We start from the raw sequence: 18595 nt of genomic DNA, 5'->3' as shown, positions 1-18595 counted from the left end.
GTGTGTCATTCAAGCTGTTTCAACACCCAACAGGGTTATATATAATGCTTAGAAACACGTAATTGTTATGCTGCTGAGTTACTCAATCGATTTTGAAACTTTGGAATTTTTTACTTCCTAATGAAATTTTTTGATTCACTTTTTTCAACAATTTGGAAATATACTCTTTTACTTTTTCTTTCTCTTTTTGTGTCATTTCAATACTGGACTATTTTAAAATTATGTTTTTTTAATACACAGGGATATGGCATTCACCATCAGTTAAAAATGCATTAATAAACAACTAGAGATTATACCCTACATGGGTAAAATCATATAAATTACCAACACTTTCCTAAAATAGAAGTTATATGACAACAAATAATGTAATAATATGGCTAAAAATGCCATTGAAAACTTTGGGGTTGATATATTTGTTCACCAAAGCTAAAACAGTAAAACCAGTAATGTTAGTATTATTAAAATTCAAAATAACTGTTCTCTAGTTAAATATATTTTAAAATGTAATTTACTTCTGTGATCGCAAAGCTGAATTTAAGGCAGCAATTACTCCAATCTTCAGTGTCATATAGGATTCTTATAGATTCTATAGGATCCTTATATTACTGGGTTGCTACTCAATTAACATTTTTATTTAGTGTATTATCAGTCTCGAACACTTTGTAACCCTCTTTTTTCCCAGATTCTATGACAGAATGTTCCAAATAACAAATTACAAATACATGTCTTTACTGTCACTTGATCACTTAAAACTAAAAGTACTAATTAAAAATAAATGAATAAAGATAATAATGGAATCAAATAAAATAAAACAGTCTTCCTGATCTGACACTTCAGAACAAGTAAAATTTGGGTAATAATGTCAACTTTCACACAGATTACACAGTTTAGAGATACAATCAGTTTTAAAGAATCTAGCAGAAACAGCCCAAAATGGATGATGCAACGTCTGTGGCTTCCCATCTGTCAAGTACACTATCGGCATGTTTCACACACAATACACAGAGATCATTATAGACTTCTCACAAATGTTAGCTTCATTTGGCAGCCTTCAGCATTTATAAAAGTCAAACCACTGAATTGAAATGTCAATGCAGTAGTTCGATTAACATGCGGTATATAGGAATGGTTTGGCCAAAAACGTAGATGCGATTGTTTCCTCATCAAAACAGATGTGGAGAAATGTAACGTTGCTTCACTTGCCCGCCAATGGCTCCTCTGCAGTGGATGGATAAAAACATCACTATCCACAAGTAGTCGACATAACTCCATCAGTTAACATCTTGTAAAGAAAAAGGCTGCATGTCTCTAAGAAACAAATCCTTTGTTAAGATGATCCACAATCACTTTTGGCTAAAATACCAAAACCAAAGACCAATAACGCTTGTCATGCAGTCACAACCCTGACAGTCACCACAGTCCACCACCTGCCAACCTCCAATCACCTTCACATGCTCACCTCATTCAGTCCTTCACTGTCTTCACATTCTCCGACGTCTCTCTCTCCAGCCATCTTTCCTTGCTGGCTCTTCATGGACGCTCCTACTTCCTGGCATCACGCTCTCCAGATATCCTGCCAAAAGACTTTGTTACCCTCAGGACCGACAACCAGAACCCTATCACAGCACCTGAGACCCACCGGTTGACTTCCACTGACCTCTCCCGCTCCCAGTGAATCAGTAAACCTGTTTGCTAGCTAATCATCTGCCCGTTTCCCCCGATTTGTGACACCCACAGTGGGAAAAAAAGTCCACTTCCTGTAGTCCACTAACATCAAAGTATTCCCCCTGTTATTTATCTCCTGATTCAGCCAAGACAACTTTTTCACAGTAGCAAGCGATATTATATTTATATTCTGAAGGAAGGTTTTTTAAGTGAAAAAACATCTTAGCGATGGCTTTCTTCATTACAAACACGCAGCTTGTGAATTACTTTTGAATCATCCTGCAGTTTTTATCAATTGTTTGAATCATTTCTGGTGGCGTCCGTTCATTGCAGTGCATCTGTCCTCATCTACATCTGAGGGTCACTTTTGGGAGTTTTTAGTTCAAGCGTTAAAAAAATTGCTTTTAAATCCTACCAATCATAGTCCTTCACGCCAACAATTGTGAGTCATTTATTTTTTTAGGTAAACACAGTAAAGACGTCAATACATGGATTTTTTTCCATGATTCTGATAAAGCTCACAAGATTTCTTGAAATTGTGTGGTTTATAGCCACTATGAACTAGAGCCGCTTTCCCCAGAGCCAGAGACGTCAATACCTGTGAATACAGGACACACTTGAAGACACACTCTTCTTATGGTCTTATCTGGAAGATATGCCGTTTAAAATCGTGGCTTCCTGTCTGTCTGTCTGTAGCAAACCACAATGCAGCTCCTAAACAGAAACAACAATTCATACGCAAGGACAGTGCAAGCATTGCTGCGGGAATTTAAGTTGCATTTCATTAGAAAAGGTTGTCAGTTATGCATGTTAATGAGGGTAAAGGCAACAGGTTAATGACTCCATAGATCATAAGGCCTGATGTTTACCATCATGAGGTGATAATCGCACAGATCTTGGTGGAAAATGCTTGAGCAGATATCAGTGAATAAAATAAGTGACGTTTGTTTTACCTTCCTGGAACTAATGAAGAAAATGAAAATAAAAACCACTCACTCTTTAACAACAACTAATATTTGCACTGATCAAAAATAATCTTCAAATCTGTTGGAATAAGACAAAAAAAATGGATGTGTGACCACAGTGATGCATTTGCGGTGTAATCCTAATATGCTTATTTTCCAGTATATGCATTGTTATATCTATAAGTGCTTCTTCTGTGTTTAACGTGAGTTAGGTTTCTGACCCGACTAGGCATATAAACTTTTACCACAATGCCATTATCATGTTACCAGCATTCAACGCTCTGCTGAAAAGGGATTCCTAAGTCTTTTTTCATTTGCGCGTCTACATTAGAGTGATGCATGTTCGGTCAGAGCATTTCTGCCCTGGAACAAAGCCAGGGCAAAACACAACAGAGCCAAACTTCTCAGTTCCAGTCAAGCTCCTCCCCCTGTTCTCCGTCACGAGCACACACACACACACACACACACACACACACACACACACACACATAATCTTTTCGTGATGGGAAATGGATGACACGCCTCACAGAACTGCCTTTTCTTGTGTGCTGCTCTCGCCAGGAGAATGAGGAAGTTCACAAGGAGAGATCACATTACAGTCTAATAATGTACCGTGTTTATGAATGGTGATTGAATGAAAGCTGCAATGCCAAGTTTTGTTATCTGGCGCCGAGGAGAGACACTGATTTCTATAAAGAAAGGTAATTCAGAAAAAGCAAAGCAAAAAGGCGGACTCCTGTATAATCAAAGTTTTAAAGGATGTAAGGATTATTGGAGTATATTTTATAAGAAAATAGTCGACCTACTTCAAGACTGATCTTGATTTTTTATAACTATGATTTTTTTTTTTAATTAACGATACCAGTACAGCATGTGTATACGCTTATTTATAATAGATAATAGATAACTCATTTCCACTGAGATGTAATTAGGCTACTTTGATGCTTGTTAGCGAAACAGCGCTTATGTTGTAAATGTTAAAATGATTTAGGGAAGTTTACATTTGTGAATCTTTTATGGCTGCTTTATTTCATTCATGTAGTTCCTTAGCACCCAGCTTAAACTGCGCATCATGAATTTATGTAACGCATCTCATTTGTGCATTAATAGCTCTTGAGCTTATTACTCTCTCTTCAGATGAGTTAACGAGTGATGTGCAAGCAAAAAAAGGAGGCCTTTATTGGTGGATCTGATATTAACAAATTTCTAATTATGTAAAAACACTTAAATATCAGGGAAAATCTGAAAAAACGATTCTCGGTCAATCTTCAGGATAGAAATATTAATGTTTGAATCTGAAGATCCTGCTTAATGTGTTTCATATAAGGTACGCAAAACACCACTGATTTAAAGATCTAAAGCAAACGCTCATTTAGCATCGCTTCAGCAAACAAACTGTGAATTCAAGGGTATTCATTAAACAGTTTTGCTCTGAGACAGGCATGTGTAAGTGTCCTGAAGGTCTGTCTAATTACATATTGCCTGTGTTTGACTGAAATGCTTACCTCATGTGCAATGAATCTCAGATTTCAGCACAGAGGGAAAATCCCTATAAACCTACAGAGAGACCTGCTCTTGAACAGTCTGTGCTTGAAAGTTGAAAATGATCTGACTCAGATCTGAGATAAAAAATTGAAACATATTGAATTTATCACAATTCCATTCATAAATTCCGTTCATACTTAAATGTATTTTTTTCATTCAGTGCCACACCTCCAAACACTTTCACTCTCATACACACTCTTATACTCACTTTGAAAACAGTGTACAACACAAGCCCAGGCTCACGGTACAGACTAGCTTACACACATCAGACATGAGAAGACGTTTTTGAGCTGTGTGCTTTTGAGAGTAAAACAGTTTGGCAGAAAAGCAAAATACAACGTAGTTTAGCCGAATCGCTAAAGCTACATTTGAAACTTTTACAACTTTTCAAACTTTTACAGCTTAAATTTAATAGGATAAATCTAATTATTAAAATACATTTTGTATAAAATATATCTAGTGTTATCGACAACACAAGACATTAAAATGTTTACACATGGCATAAATTGGTCATAAAAACAACAATTATATATATATATATATATATATATATATATATATATATATATATATATATATATATATATTTAATGAAATGTTATAAAAATGTGTAAAAATGAATGACCATTTTGATTTCAATTAAATACAATATTAATAAACATATTTACTGATTAATCAGTTTTAGAAATAATTAGAAATAATCTGCTAAATATTTCTAAAATAAAATGTAAAAATCTACTTTTATCTTAACTGAAGTAATTGAATTAGATTAATAAGATTATGACTAAAAAGTGTAATACATCCACAGCGAAAGTCAAAACCGATTGTTAGTTTGATTACAGCTGAAGTAATTGCAGAAAATGGCTAAAATATAATGATGATGAAGATTATGGTGAAAATAATGACAACAATAAAGTGAAACGTTATAAAGAATATGTTATGAATTTAAAATATCTTTTCTGTTGCAGTTTAATTAAAACATTCACTTCTTTACTAACTATTTCGCTCTGGCTGAATCTTTAGGAAAGCCTTGCCTTGTATTAAACGCTTGTTGCTTATTTTATTATTTTGCACACGCAGTATGTCCCGGCCCCATCACTCTAGCTGTGTCTGACCACTGAGCACCTGCTTGTTGGTCAAACCCACGTCACTTTGTGGGCGGGGGAGTGGGTTATAGAGGGAGAAGGTGTTAAGAGCTCAAATGTCACCGCCGGCCCCGACCTCAACAAAACGACGGCCCCTTGGTATCACTCTCCCACATACTGTGACGTCTCCTGACAACACAGTCGCAAGCTCCACCTCTCATCCCCACACAATGACGTCACAAGACACCTTTCTGGCTCCGCTCATGACACATTTGAGGGGTACCAGAGGCAGAGGGGCCCCGAGGACTAACCACAACATTCAAACACAACATATCGATACTTTCACCAACTTGTGCTGATAGTTTCAGGTCACATGCTTTACTTCTGCTTTTTGTCAGAGCTCACCGTCAAAGAGGAACAACATTAATAACGTGCCTTTAAAAAGAACTGCATGAGGAACTTGGAAATTAGATCTTTATATTGTTATCTCATGCGAGCGCTGAAATATTTCCTTTTTATTAGGCGCGCTGAACGCCGTTTTAGCTCGGTGAGTGATGTAGGCGCGCTCTCGAGAAGACCACGTTAAACGTCGTGAACTCCAGCGCTTTGATCTCGCGCTCGCACGCTTTCGTTCGTACGCTAAGGTCATCATTTGAGAGCGAGCTGCGTGTTTGCGGTTCTGTCGTTCGCAGTGCTGTCATCACGGAAAAATTAAGTGGAAACGAAAACAACTTCAGAACTGCCCGTATGTTCGAGCGCGAAGGGTCGAGGATGACCTCTGTTGGTCACGCGTTTACAGCACACGTGAATTACGCGCGTGAACTCAGAGCTCGCGCGCACCCGTGCTGCCACCAACAGACTGCTTCAGTGTTAACAGCCTGTAAGAAATGTAGCCGTCGACTTTTAATGGAAAGAGTTAAATGTTTATGCAAAGACGCCAGATTTTCCACTTATAGCTTTCTTTAAGTAATTGCTTTTATTTAATGCAAATTCGAAGCTTTATTACTGACTCAAAGTCCAATATTAAAGAACAGACAGTGCATAAATACAACAGTACAAGGAGGGAAATAATTAAAAAAAAAAGTGTCATTGACTATCCTAGACTGGGTCTACTGACCTTTATATTAGTTAGGCCCTTCATACTTTCATTTTTGGACTCACTGAGCTTTAATACAGCTAAAGTATTAACTCTCAAGCCCACAAACATTTCACTTGCACTACGCTATAGGTTCCTGCAGCAAAAGTCACATTGCATCATTATAGGCTACTTGCAGCCTTTGTAAGATTGCGGTACCATACTTTATCCATAGATGAGCAGTGTAAAGTATGCAATGTGCTTTAAACAATAAAGTTTTGACTTCCGTAAAAGTACATTAACCTGTATATATATCATACGACGTTGCCTCTCTATAGCCTCATCATCTGTCAAGTGTTTTTGTAATAAAATGTCCAAGATATTTCACTGTATCACTCACTATAAGATTCCTACCAGACAGCATAAAAAACATGATTATAACTGATATCACATTCAAAGCCATAAGTAGATCGTATATTCAAGAGCTGCTGAAGACAAGGTCATCCGCATGCATGATGTGATACACTAAAATAATCTCACTCATACAACCTATTTTAAAGGCTTTTAAGCGTTCAGATGAGTCATCCATATAAAGATTGAACAGTATTGGAGACAAGATTCCCCCTTGCCTCTACCCATTATTTTCCCCAAAAGGGACTGAATGCATATTACCCCCACCTTACTTGCATTGTCTGGTGAGCATACCAAAAAAACCCTAAATTCACACAATATATGGGCACCCCTCTTTGTCTCATCTTCAGAAATAATTTTTCATGATTAACTCAATGAAAAACCTTCAATGCATCAACAAAGCACAGTTTTTATCCCTATACTTATTTACTATTTCTTTAAAAGCACATATACACAAGTCAGTACCATGTTTGGCTTTAAAGCCAAACTGATTATCTATGAAATTATTTAATACGCATATTCCATCTATATATATATAGATATAATACTAGCTAAGGATATGGACCTGTCTAAATTACTAACCTTACCTGCTCTGTCTTTAATAACTGGCACTAATAAAACAGACATCATCGTGTCTGGTAAAAAAAAAAACACGAATCATAAAACAAATAGCTAATGGGGGGCTATCCTAACAGTTCCATATTTTAGATGTTAAGCAGAAATATAATCCAGTCCACATGCTATCAGCCAGTTATAGCTTGATGCACCTCGTGAGCTCTATTTAGTATTGGGTTTATTTACATCCAGGTCACCAACAACATGCAAACAATTTTGAATACAGTTAAATAAATTACAATAATACTTTCTCAAGTTTCACAATATTTTCTGCCCCTGAGACCCCATCTACAGCACAAGGAAGAGATGATCTACAGTTGTTACAGTTGTCCTTTCAGAAATCAGTGTTATTATTATTTAACAGCTTCATAGCCATATATCAGATCTATAAACGATATGACATACTTTATTTCTTACTTCTTAAGATCAAACACAGCATGACACATGTTTTATTATCTTCCAGAGCTTCATGCTGATGCTGATATCCCCAACAATATACACACTAGTGGTAGTAATACTTTCAATGAATTAATTAACGAAAGCAAGCCTGTCTAAATTTTCGTTAGAATGACGTTCATAAAGTGTATATACACTAAGAATGATGAAGTAACTGTATACCAATCCACTTCAAGTCTAATAATCTTACCCATTTAGTCAAAATTTCATTCCACACTCACAAATCTACAACTCATCCGTTGTAGATTCAGCAGCTCCATAATGATTACCATTAAAAGAATACATTTTTTTCCAGATCTTGCTTAGTTAAAAAAAGTCACTTGCAAGCATAGAATATCACGGTTATCCAAATGGTAGTCAGCAACAACAGGGGGTGCTCTATCTCCTAAACTCTGACCCACAAGCAGTCTTCCACAGTTGTATGACAGTGTATTCATACTTCCTGAAGTCTAGCTCATAGTAACGTCTGAAAAAAGCTCCTTCTGGCCATACTTTTCTCTGACCTCGTTGCACTCAGCAGATACTTTAAATGACCTGTATCTGCTGTGTGTAGCATCTTCTGACAAAAACCTCACGACTAAATTTTTCTTTCAAAATTAGATTTTATTAAAAATCAGATTAAAAGTCTGAAGAGCTCTTGAGGATATCTCTCTCGTTCTATTTGTAACTGTAAAAATTAAGATACATTTGTCACACACCATAGGACCATTTTTTAACTACACATATATTTATTGAATTTTACTTTTATTTTATCAAAGATTTTATCAAAGACTGATGGTATATTTCTGCAATTAGTAAATGTAGCTATTTATATAGCTATTTATATATATTTAAATGAATGCTAGCATTAAATAACAAAAGTCAACACTGCTGTCAAGTATCCTATAAAAGACTAGTTTCTAAAGGTGTAACTGATTATTCAACATATTTCTGCCATAGTTCTCTCTCTCTCTCTCTCTCTCTCGGAAAGTCATGGGATTGTAAATGTTGAGCAAATATAAATCCACATAAATGTGACAACAACAAAAAAAATCATAAAGCACACTGAAATTGTATAATCTCCTTCTGGACCTCCTTTTGAGGATCTTCCATTTATCAAAGTTTTGTTAAGCATACCTGAAACATACCGACAAAAAATTCACAGGCAAGTATGATAAATTAGGGTTAAACTCTCCAGGTAGAGTGTAACTAAGTAAAAAGCATATTCAAAAGTTAAGATTGTTCAGTCAATGGCCATTGGCATACAGTCTACTAGTCTCCGGCTCTATAGCATGCTAACTCAGCATCCTTATCTGTTTACTAACCGTTATCATTCTGCTTGGGAAACAGAACATTTTAATTGAAAGAAAGGCTAGGAGGAAGTTGTTTGTAATACAGCCCCTGGGGAAAACAAGTCTATCTAAAAGGGTCTGAGTGAAAAACGTTGGAAAATGTCCTAGCAACAGATAAAAACTGACTGGAAGAGCGCATCAAACGTCCTTCTTATTATTTCAAATGCTCATAAATCGTAAGACAGCCTGTCTTAACATGTAGCTGTAGGCTTTTCTGTAGAGGTGCTACTGTTCTTCATCAAGTTGATAAAAGTCTAGCCTTTGATGTAAATTAAATATATTTAGATCACGCTTCCGCGATGCCTGTTTTGTCTGCACTTGCTCCATTTTTTTGGGGAATGCTGAGAATGCGATCCCTAGTCCTGGAAAGCATTGTATCCTCCGCGAGCCCCCTTTGCCAGGAATCCGACTGGATTTGGGAGTGGCACATACCAAATCTCAGGATTTGGCTCTTCCATACATGGTAAACTTCGATATAAGATGACGTAAAGGTCCTCCCCTAAACAAACATAGGAAATAAGCTCTTATCAGCGCGGAGACCTGACATTATTCGCTCAGTCCCGAGGAAGCTCCGCCCAGGTAGAGTCTCTTCAAAGTGAACGCCCTGTCCCGCTACACTTACTTCAAACTGCTGCGTTCACAGCGCGTTTTACACTGCACTAGTTTGGCATATCCAGACTTTTAGGCTACGTCTTGGAAGTATAATGCCTTCACGAGTCGTTTTACAAGGTCCCGGACCGTGGGGCTTCCGTCTGGTCGGGGGAAAAGATTTCGAACAACCTCTGACTATCTCGAGGGTAAGGAATTAACTTTGGATTTGTTAGTCGTTCGCCTCAGAGGCAAAATAGCTTTCGTGCGTATCAGCAGGCCAGCATATTATACCCCAGGCTGGTGAAACTTTATGAAAACGTGTCACTCTTGCGGTAGCTGCAGCATCCGACAGAAACGCACGTGAACGCGACCGTAGCGCCTTCAGCCTCGTAGGACAGATTTGCGAATAACTTGCTCATTTTGACGCACAGTAGGGTTTTTTCGCAAGTAAGCTCTGTAGGTGATTCCATACGGTTTCGTAGATGGCAACCTAAACTTATTAATTCAAAAACGTTACAAGTATTCATGGCATGAATGCATGTTATAATGGTAATATGACACTGAGGCGTGCGTGTCAAAGTTGTACCTTCAACCGCAACAAGATGCTTGTCTCTTAAAGGGGCACTCAATATTTTTGTTACCTGAAGGTCATACACTAAAAGAAATACTACTTTTAAAAAATATAGAAATACCATTAAAGTGTTGTTTGATTACGTTAGTGTCCCGACATCAGATTTCTAGAATAAGCAGTTTTATTATACAGTGAGTGAGTCTCACTTTTATGGGTGCCACCATGTTGAGATCACATGACCACCAATAGTTTGTTTCTTGTATTACACATCCTGCCAGCACTTAATAAAACAAGCCAAAAAATAACTATAACCATATTAGTGTCCGCAAAATTGCACAAAACAGTTCTGTTTATCGTAACGCTGTACTGCATTTATGTCATCTGTGATTCTACCGGTACTGTTCTTTTGATATTTATCCTTATAAGCCTTATGTGGGCTTTCCTATTCTTATAGAATTAGAATTATTAATTAATACAAGGTTATAGTTATCATCATAATTACCATCTTTGATGCGAACGACCTTGTAGTTGGGATTGGATCCAAGAGTGGCCAGAAAAAATAAACAGCTTGCGTGAAGTGGATGCAGTTCATAAACAAACACTTCACATTCTAGTTGACGTAAACCCATGTTACTACTGGGATGAATAAGATCGAGCTAAAAGTAAATAAAAACCTGCTGAGTAGACCATTAACCAAAACGCTTTTCTCAGAAACACTTCATAGAGGAAGTCATCATTTAACAAGTAAAAGCTACAACAAAGAGAAGTTATTCTCACAGTTTTGCCAAGTGTATAATTAGGCATGGAAAAACTACACAATTTTCTTCTAAAACCTTTTAGGTTACGATAATGACCAGATATGACTTTTTCAGGTGACCCCAGGAAGCAAAGCGGCACAAGCTGACCTTTGTATGGGGGACATGATCCTGGCCATAGACGGAGAGTCAACAGACGGCATGACTCACCTGGAAGCACAGAATAAAATCAAAGCTTGCGTGGAGGAAATGGTGCTTTCCATTGACAGGTGGGGAATTACTTTACTACATGCAGTGGTTGGTCTGAATGTGTTTTTAGCTGAGAGTATGTATGAGTGTCCAGAAATGCATAATGTAATCAAACATCTTCTAAAAACAAACACAAATGTAGGCTTTCATTAAATTCTTCCACGCATTGTAAATGTAATATTATTAACCATTAGTGTGGCATTACTTTTACTGAGATCATGTTACATTTTAGTGTATTTTTTCCCCAAGTTGCAGTTTTTACTGTCAGTACTGTCAGGAAAAAAAAGATATTTCAAAGGAAAAAACATCACTACGTTTTTAGTTATTAGCTATAACTCATTTATTGCGACATGCAATGTAAATTGTTGCTGGGTTTAATTGTCAACTAAAGTCTGTCACAAGCCATTCTCACAATTTCAACATATTCTTGTCTGTGTCAGTCGGCTAGATAACGTCACCTTGGTGACAAGTCTAAATCAGCAGAATTTGTTGTTTTTATGCCGTGCAAACTTATGCAATACACGATTTGCACGATTGCATCAACATGCCTGAAACTTTCACACTGGGCCCAGGCTTGTTATTGTAAAGCCACAATGATTTTTTTATTATTATTTTTTTTTTTTCATCATTTACTGATACACTGTTGAAAGTGGGGTTTTTTTGTTTTTGTTTTTTTCTTTTTGTAGATCAGAATCGAAAATGTGGTCCCCACTGGTCACTGAAGAAGGAAAGACCAATCCATACAAGATGAATCTGGCCAATAAAGAAACACAGGTGCGTTTTAGCTCAGCTTTTTTGAAAGCTGAGGGACTTTTAAATGGACCCGTGATCACTTTCAGTGAGCTTTAAAGGCCTTCGTAGTGCATGAGATTGCCATACATAACAGAACCGTAGCCGCTAAACAAATAAAGGCACGGCACCACAGGCTGCCAAAGTGAAGTCATTGTTTATGTCCTAACAAGCCTTATCCATGGAGACCAGTAGGTTTATCATCCAAAACCATGACGCAAGACCCACATCCTGCAGGCTATGTTGGAAAGTAAGGGTCAGAATGTGGACGATCATAGGAAGTGTGTGGAGCTTGACTACATAGTTTGGGTGTTCGAAATGTTTCCCAATTTAAGCAGGGAGAGAAACATAATAAGAAACAACTGTATATGTTGTTAACAGAGGAAAGTTTCACAATGTCATAAATACCTTAGTCATTAGTGTCGAAAAAAACCTTTCCACATCAGTTTTTTTCCTGTTGTTAAATAGTCCTTTTTCACATTAACTTGGTTGTAATATCTACAGTTATAGAAAAAATATTGATTCTCAAATAACTGTTCCGGCCTGAATAGTTATGTATTACTGAAATTCTTATGAAATTATCTATTGCTTTTGTGTCATTCCAAATCTTTTTGACTGTATTTCACAAAAGAAGACATTTTTGAAGAACTGAAGAAATTGTCTTAATACAGTGAAAGTCAGTAGAGTCCACATCAATATTAGAGCCCGCTGTTTTGTTTTCATTATACATAGAAAAAAAGGAGAAAGTCATACAGGTTCGGAATGACATGAGAGTGAAATAATTTTTGAGTGAAATAACCTTTTAAGCTTCTAGTACTCTCTTCTGTTTTATGAGACAGATACACTTAAAGGACCTGCTCTTTTTTTCTGTAGGAGGTGAAACATATAGGCTCTGCTCATAACAGGAGCGCCATGCCTTTCAATTCTGGCAGTCCAAGGGTGGTCACCAACATGTACAATAACCCCTCTGGCCTGTATTCATCTGAGAACATTAAGAGTTTTAACACTGCAGTGGATGATGTCCAGACGACTTCTGCCTCCAGTGAAGCCAGCAGGAAGTATGATGCACCCCTCCCTAATGTACTTGACACACAGATATGTGCTACAACTATCTCACAGAAATAAATACAGGAAATGATATTGCAGAGAGTGCAACCTTCATGACTGATAATGATGATGTGGCACAACAAGGCAAGGCTAGTTCAGGTTGTAACTCTACAAAAATACATTAATTAATAATATATTTATTTATTTATTTATTTAAAAGTGCTTTTACCATTAAATAATTTAAGACTGCAAAAAGGCAATAGAAGTAAATGTTATTGAAATTTTAGAAAAGTGTTTTCTGTTTGTAATGTATTTCTGGGAAGATAAAGCAAAATTTTCATTGTCACAACATCCTTTGGAAATCATTTTCATATGCCCAAGAAATATTTCTTGGAAAAAAAATGGTTCTGATTTTATATATATATATATTTTTTATGGAATATTTTTATGCAAACCATGCTTTTCTTCAATGAGCAATTATTACTTATTACTTTATATTACTTCATATTACTTATTAACAATTATGCATTATTATATGTTACACATATATCCTATGTTGTATTAGTATGGTTATTTGAATAAATGTATGTCAGAGAAGAAACTAGGCTCTTGTCATTGAGTTGAATAATATAATGCTTTGAGATAACACTGTTTGTCTTGTGGCCATCACGAGTGTGACCTTTTGCATGTTTTATAGCCCAGATCCTTGTAGAACTGGCCAGCCAAAACCTGCAGTGACTGCAGACTCTGAGGTGTACAAAATGCTGCAGGAGAATCAAGAATCCAGCGAGCCCCCTCGCCAGTCTGCTTCCTTTAAAGTTTTGCAGGAGATCCTGGAAACCGGTATAATCTCAAACACACCTTGTATACCATACTACATTGTCTGAGTTACCTATAGGTCACCATTCGCACAAAATGGGTCATTCGTAATCATCAGCTATAGGAGTCGAGCACATTTTTGGGCCTGTAAAAGACAGCCTAAGCTTTAAATGGATTTCTGCGTCTTTGTTTCAGGTGATGCAGATAAACCCTCAGGCTTCAGAAGTGTCAAGCCTCCCACCACAAAAATTGGATCCTCGGTTGGAAATCCCGAAAAGCTCTCTCTTTGTGACAAATGTGGTTCAGGGATTGTGTAAGTTTCACTTTTTCGGTTCATCTTAATGGGAAAAGTTTTTAAAAATACATCTTTGCTGTATAGCGCGGTTGTGGTGTTATGCCATCTAGTGGAGCGCTTCAGAACTTTTTATATTACCTGCAGATTTTGCTCTGTTACTTATTTCCCTGTTAATGTAGGGTTTTTTGCAAACGTGCGTTTCTAAATAATTTTTTTTTCTATTTATTTGGTTATAAAGAGGAATGATGGTCAAGCTTCGAGATAAGTTTCGCCACCCAGAATGCTACGTCTGCACAGACTGCGGGATCAATCTTAAGCAGAAAGGACACTTTTTTGTTGAGGACAAGATCTACTGCGAGAAACACGCGCGTGAACGCGTCACTCCTCCAGAGGGTTATGATGTCGTCACCGTTTTTCCGAAGTAGAATGTTTCCCATGTTCTACTATTAAACTGCACATTCCCTTATAGTCTTCCAGTGGGGCTGCTTTGTTGCCAATATGAATGTTCGTGAAAACTCTTACATACTCAGAAGTGCGTAGATATAAATGGACTTTGGCAACAGTAATCAAGAAATTGTGATTAGACATCACCTGAATATGTGAATGTAGAGTCTATCCCGATTAAGTGCTATTCTTACCATACATTCCAATGTCGTCTTCATTCCGTGCGTTTATCTCATTGCGTAAAAGGCTCGTTTTATTGGTGCTAGGGTATCTTAAGACCTCTTATTGCATTTGCAGATTTTCATAGAAAGTTTTAAACCGATAAGTGAAATGTTTGAAATCACGGTTGTATTCCCCACGCACACCAGTATGTAAAAACTGTTCCATGTTTGTATATTGTCTTTTTGGATATTTTTGTATGAAAATAAATGTTCAGCCTTGCAAAAAAAAAATAAACTGTTGCATATCCATTGTTACTTTTCTGTATGGTTTCTTTTTTTTTCTTTTTTTTTAGTAATTTGAATCTGCAAAAACATTTAGAATTATAGCAAAATAAATTTCAAAATACTTTAGTGCTTTATTATAAGCATCAACCCAGACAGTGTAAAATATAGTTGTTTTGCAGCTGTAAACGTAAACCTAATTACTCCTGTTACTTGAAGAATATAGTAATTGACCAACATAGTCATTTAACACAACGCAAAACAAGGTATTACTATACGATAATCGTCATATTTTTTTAAGCAACTATTTACCCTGTTTCTCTGGATGGCGCAGCCGAGAGCGCCTGCGCAAAAAGCGAAACTTGTCATAAAGCAGCACAACAGTTAACGCTTCCTTGACGAAACACTAAAGCAGATTCAATATTAATTTATTATGAAAAACGATTGAAAAATACGTTTTTTATTTATTAGCTTGAATTAAAAATGAGGAACTAACACACATTTACAACAAGTATTTCGTCATACACGTATGTTTTAGAGTAAAAAAAAAAGTGTTTTATTTTAAAAAGATATTTTGCGTTTAAACTTCAGTTGCATAAATAGGCATAAATAAAAAAACAACATTCCTACACTTATGACGTGCTCAATGTGTACAAGAAAATGTGAAAAAAAAAGTCAAGTCAACTTTTGCCAGAACCTACTCGCAGGTTAAATGAAAAGTCAGATTGTCTTGAAAATTGCAGTTAAATTCCTCTAATAAAAAAATCAGTGTAGTAGCCTTGATTTTCTTGCCAATTCGATGATGAGTTTGTGGAGTGCCACTTGGACGCGCATGCGCCGGACGCGCTGTAACGCACATCCAAGCAAGCGCTCGGCGCGACGAGGTTCTCCTGATCCCGGTCGTGATTTGAAATTTGTCGAACATGGTCTGCAATTCTCAGTGTTTCTGATAGCGCCCAAATGTAATTGTGCGCGAATCTCAAAGTCTCGATTTTAGTCAGTTTGGCGTCGTCGGGGAAAGTTGGGAGCACACTCCTCAGAGTGTCCAGGGCGGAGTTCAGCTGGTGCATGCGGTGCCGCTCTCGGTCGTTTGCCTTCACTCTGCGATTCCCCCGGTGTCTGCTCGCCGATTTAACTGGCATCTTTTTCTTTATTCTTTTATTTCTTGTGTTCTCTTCGTTGAAGGCTGTTGCGCATTCTTTACTCGCTGAGCCTATGCTGTCAGACTCCAATTCTCTGTTGCATTTGATTTTTTGGCACTTGGTGATGTGTATGGATCCAGACTTGAAATCTAATGCTGAACACCAGTTAGATTTAAAGGTCCCGTTCCTTCCTACGGAAGCGCACGTGGATCTTGGAGTCATTCTATACATAAAAAAGCATAACGTGCATCTTCAGCCCAAGGTCTTGGATAAAAACGTATAAGAAACCTATCATAATTCAGATGCTTACCTCTTGGCTTGGAGACTGGCTCAGTAAAACCGATGTTCTGTGAAGGTCTACAGCACTGCGCGTCCTGTCCAACAGTGTGCAACATCCAGTCTCTTATTCATTCCCTTAATATATAAATCAAAGGGACAATAGAGGGTGATGCGCCCAATCGTCATTTATGTCCCTTTATCCTATCTGCGCTCTAGCGCGAACAAATGGAGTCAAGTGGCCAATCAGAGACGGTTCTTTCAGAAATTTACCTTTGGCATTAAGATATAAACTAAGAGAAGATTTTTAAAACAGGGTAGAACGTCTGTTGTTTTTATAGTAGCCTAGCAATTATGCATTTATCTAATCTATAATAATTAAAATCAATAGTCAATCAAGCTTATTGAAAATATAGTGGCATGTAAGCCTTTATTTTGCACAATGAATTCTATAATTCATCAAGGTCGAATTATAATAATTTTGCTGTATACGCATGACTTTTTCTCAGACATCAACTTCTGGGTGCTAAAAAAAAGTGAATGGATCCGGAATAGTCCTATGTTATTTACACTGACACGGTAAATTAACATAAATAATGCACATTTTATTGGCAGTTAACATGCAAGTTTTAACAAGAAATTGTTAGAAAGTGAAAAGAATTACTGATAAACAATGTTATTTTAGTGTCATTGACGTCGTGCGCTTTGTGGCGATATGCCTGTGCGTAAATCGTGCTGTGGTGCACAAAACCCTGGAAAAATGGCATTTAATCTAAGAAAATGTGACATAGCTTTATTCTGTGTGCAGCAGTAGTTTCACGGTACAACGAAAACGCAGAATATTACGCACAAAAACATTTACATAGAATAATAAATGCATGCGCACTGGTGTCTCCAAACGCAGCCCGTTATTAAGAACTTCAAGTGCGCGTCGTAAATATGGTCGCGGTTGCAAACAAAAGATTTTCAAGCTGGTGGGATAGCACGAGTTTACACTCGCCCCCAAGTCTTGATAAATCTTCATTTATTGGAGAGACCAAGAGCACTGTTATGGGCGCAAAATATTTACCGTGGTGCCCAACTGTCCACAAAGGCACTCATCGCCAGTCTAACTAAATATGTATTTTGTAGGACATCTGATAACCATATGCTTTCAATAAAACGGACAAATAAAGCAAGGAGATAGTGAATGTTGTCGTGCTGTTATAAAGGCCTCGAAATAATCCAAAGTAAACCAAATATTACCGCTTTACAAATAACTTTTGATGCCAGATCCACATTGGGATATCGTGGGACAGGTGCGGGTTTGGGACTGTCAGATTTGTCCCCCGATTTTTTATCAGTGCCTAGTAATATCTTGCTTGTTATGCAAAGTATGGGCAAACATGGGCGACCTGCTGCTGTGGAAATCATAGATATCGCAAAGAACCCGATTTAACAATAAATGCGTCTTACTGAAGAGCAGGTGATACCTGGCCTCGCCGTCTTGACTGATACTTCTTCAACTGCAGCACTTTACAATCTGTTGTAATTATTTATGAAACGAAATCTATTTCTTATTATTTTAGCAAACAGCAGTACCAGGTGGGGCTTTATTTTCATCCCCAGCCTTTGTTTGAAGGGCATCTGAAGAAGGCAATCAAGGACTAAAACTCGCTGACCAGCTTTTTGCCATCCATTTGTCCCAAACTGGCAGAAAAGCTATTTAATTCTTCTCTCTTGTTCAGACGCGGAAAAGGCTGCACGCGAAGAAGAAAAGGAAACTTCACTGCGAAGACAAAAACAACAACTTAAAAACATTTAATTACAACCCGGATGCCATATGTACACCTCTTGTTCAAACTCAAACAATGTCAACTCCTTTGTGTGGCAAAACCTGCACCTTTGGAGACGTGTGCGCTTTTGGAACGGTGTGCGCATCGAGACCAGAAAGATCTTGAGTACACTTCTTGGAAGAAGTAATGCAGTTTTAATGTGCTGTTGAGGTTCCTTTTAGAGTCCACCCATTGTGCTAAAACGCATATGC

The 18595-nt window shown here is 37.3% G+C and overlaps 2 protein-coding genes and 1 long non-coding RNA gene across 4 annotated transcripts; 1 reads left to right on the top strand and 2 right to left on the bottom strand.

Annotated features, from left to right (window-relative positions):
- Positions 1-610: 610 nt before the first annotated feature.
- On the bottom strand, positions 611-1727 carry LOC122356835. 2 transcript variants are annotated; one of them, XR_006252391.1, is made up of 3 exons: positions 1658-1727; positions 1460-1573; positions 611-1308 (listed from the first exon to the last, which is right to left on the bottom strand). It is a non-coding gene; the product is annotated as an uncharacterized LOC122356835 (long non-coding RNA). The 2 variants fall into 2 exon arrangements; XR_006252390.1 differs by lacking the exon at positions 1658-1727 and having other exon boundaries at positions 1460-1651.
- Positions 1728-9706: 7979 nt separating this feature from the next.
- pdlim1 (PDZ and LIM domain 1 (elfin)) lies at positions 9707-15184 on the top strand. The gene is made up of 7 exons (XM_043256035.1): positions 9707-9945; positions 11183-11334; positions 12001-12088; positions 12977-13161; positions 13848-13993; positions 14165-14282; positions 14503-15184. Exons 1-7 carry the CDS (start codon positions 9853-9855, stop codon positions 14687-14689), a joined length of 969 nt encoding a protein of 322 aa, XP_043111970.1. The 5' UTR covers positions 9707-9852; the 3' UTR covers positions 14690-15184.
- A 570-nt stretch (positions 15185-15754) lies between these two features.
- neurog3 (neurogenin 3) lies at positions 15755-16665 on the bottom strand. The gene is made up of 2 exons (XM_043256233.1): positions 16604-16665; positions 15755-16516 (listed from the first exon to the last, which is right to left on the bottom strand). The coding sequence occupies exon 2, from the start codon at positions 16513-16515 to the stop codon at positions 15895-15897; it is 621 nt and encodes a 206-aa protein (XP_043112168.1). The 5' UTR covers position 16516; positions 16604-16665; the 3' UTR covers positions 15755-15894.
- Between the last annotated feature and the right edge of the window lie 1930 nt (positions 16666-18595).

Source organism: Puntigrus tetrazona, chromosome 13, assembly GCF_018831695.1.
Source record: "Puntigrus tetrazona isolate hp1 chromosome 13, ASM1883169v1, whole genome shotgun sequence".
NCBI classification, from domain to species: Eukaryota; Metazoa; Chordata; class Actinopteri; order Cypriniformes; family Cyprinidae; genus Puntigrus; species Puntigrus tetrazona.
Note: the sequence above shows the minus strand (reverse complement) of the source record. Positions and strands in the feature narration are given on the sequence as shown.

Coding starts and splice junctions, on each gene's coding strand:
- pdlim1 (XM_043256035.1), top strand. CDS start 9,853: ATGCCTTCACGAGTCGTTTTACAAGGTCCCGGACCGTGGGGCTTCCGT. Junction 9,946..11,182: donor AACCTCTGACTATCTCGAGG/GTAAGGAATTAA, acceptor TGACTTTTTCAG/GTGACCCCAGGAAGCAAAGC. Junction 12,089..12,976: donor TGGCCAATAAAGAAACACAG/GTGCGTTTTAGC, acceptor TTTTTTCTGTAG/GAGGTGAAACATATAGGCTC.
- neurog3 (XM_043256233.1), bottom strand. CDS start 16,515: ATGACTCCAAGATCCACGTGCGCTTCCGTAGGAAGGAACGGGACCTTT.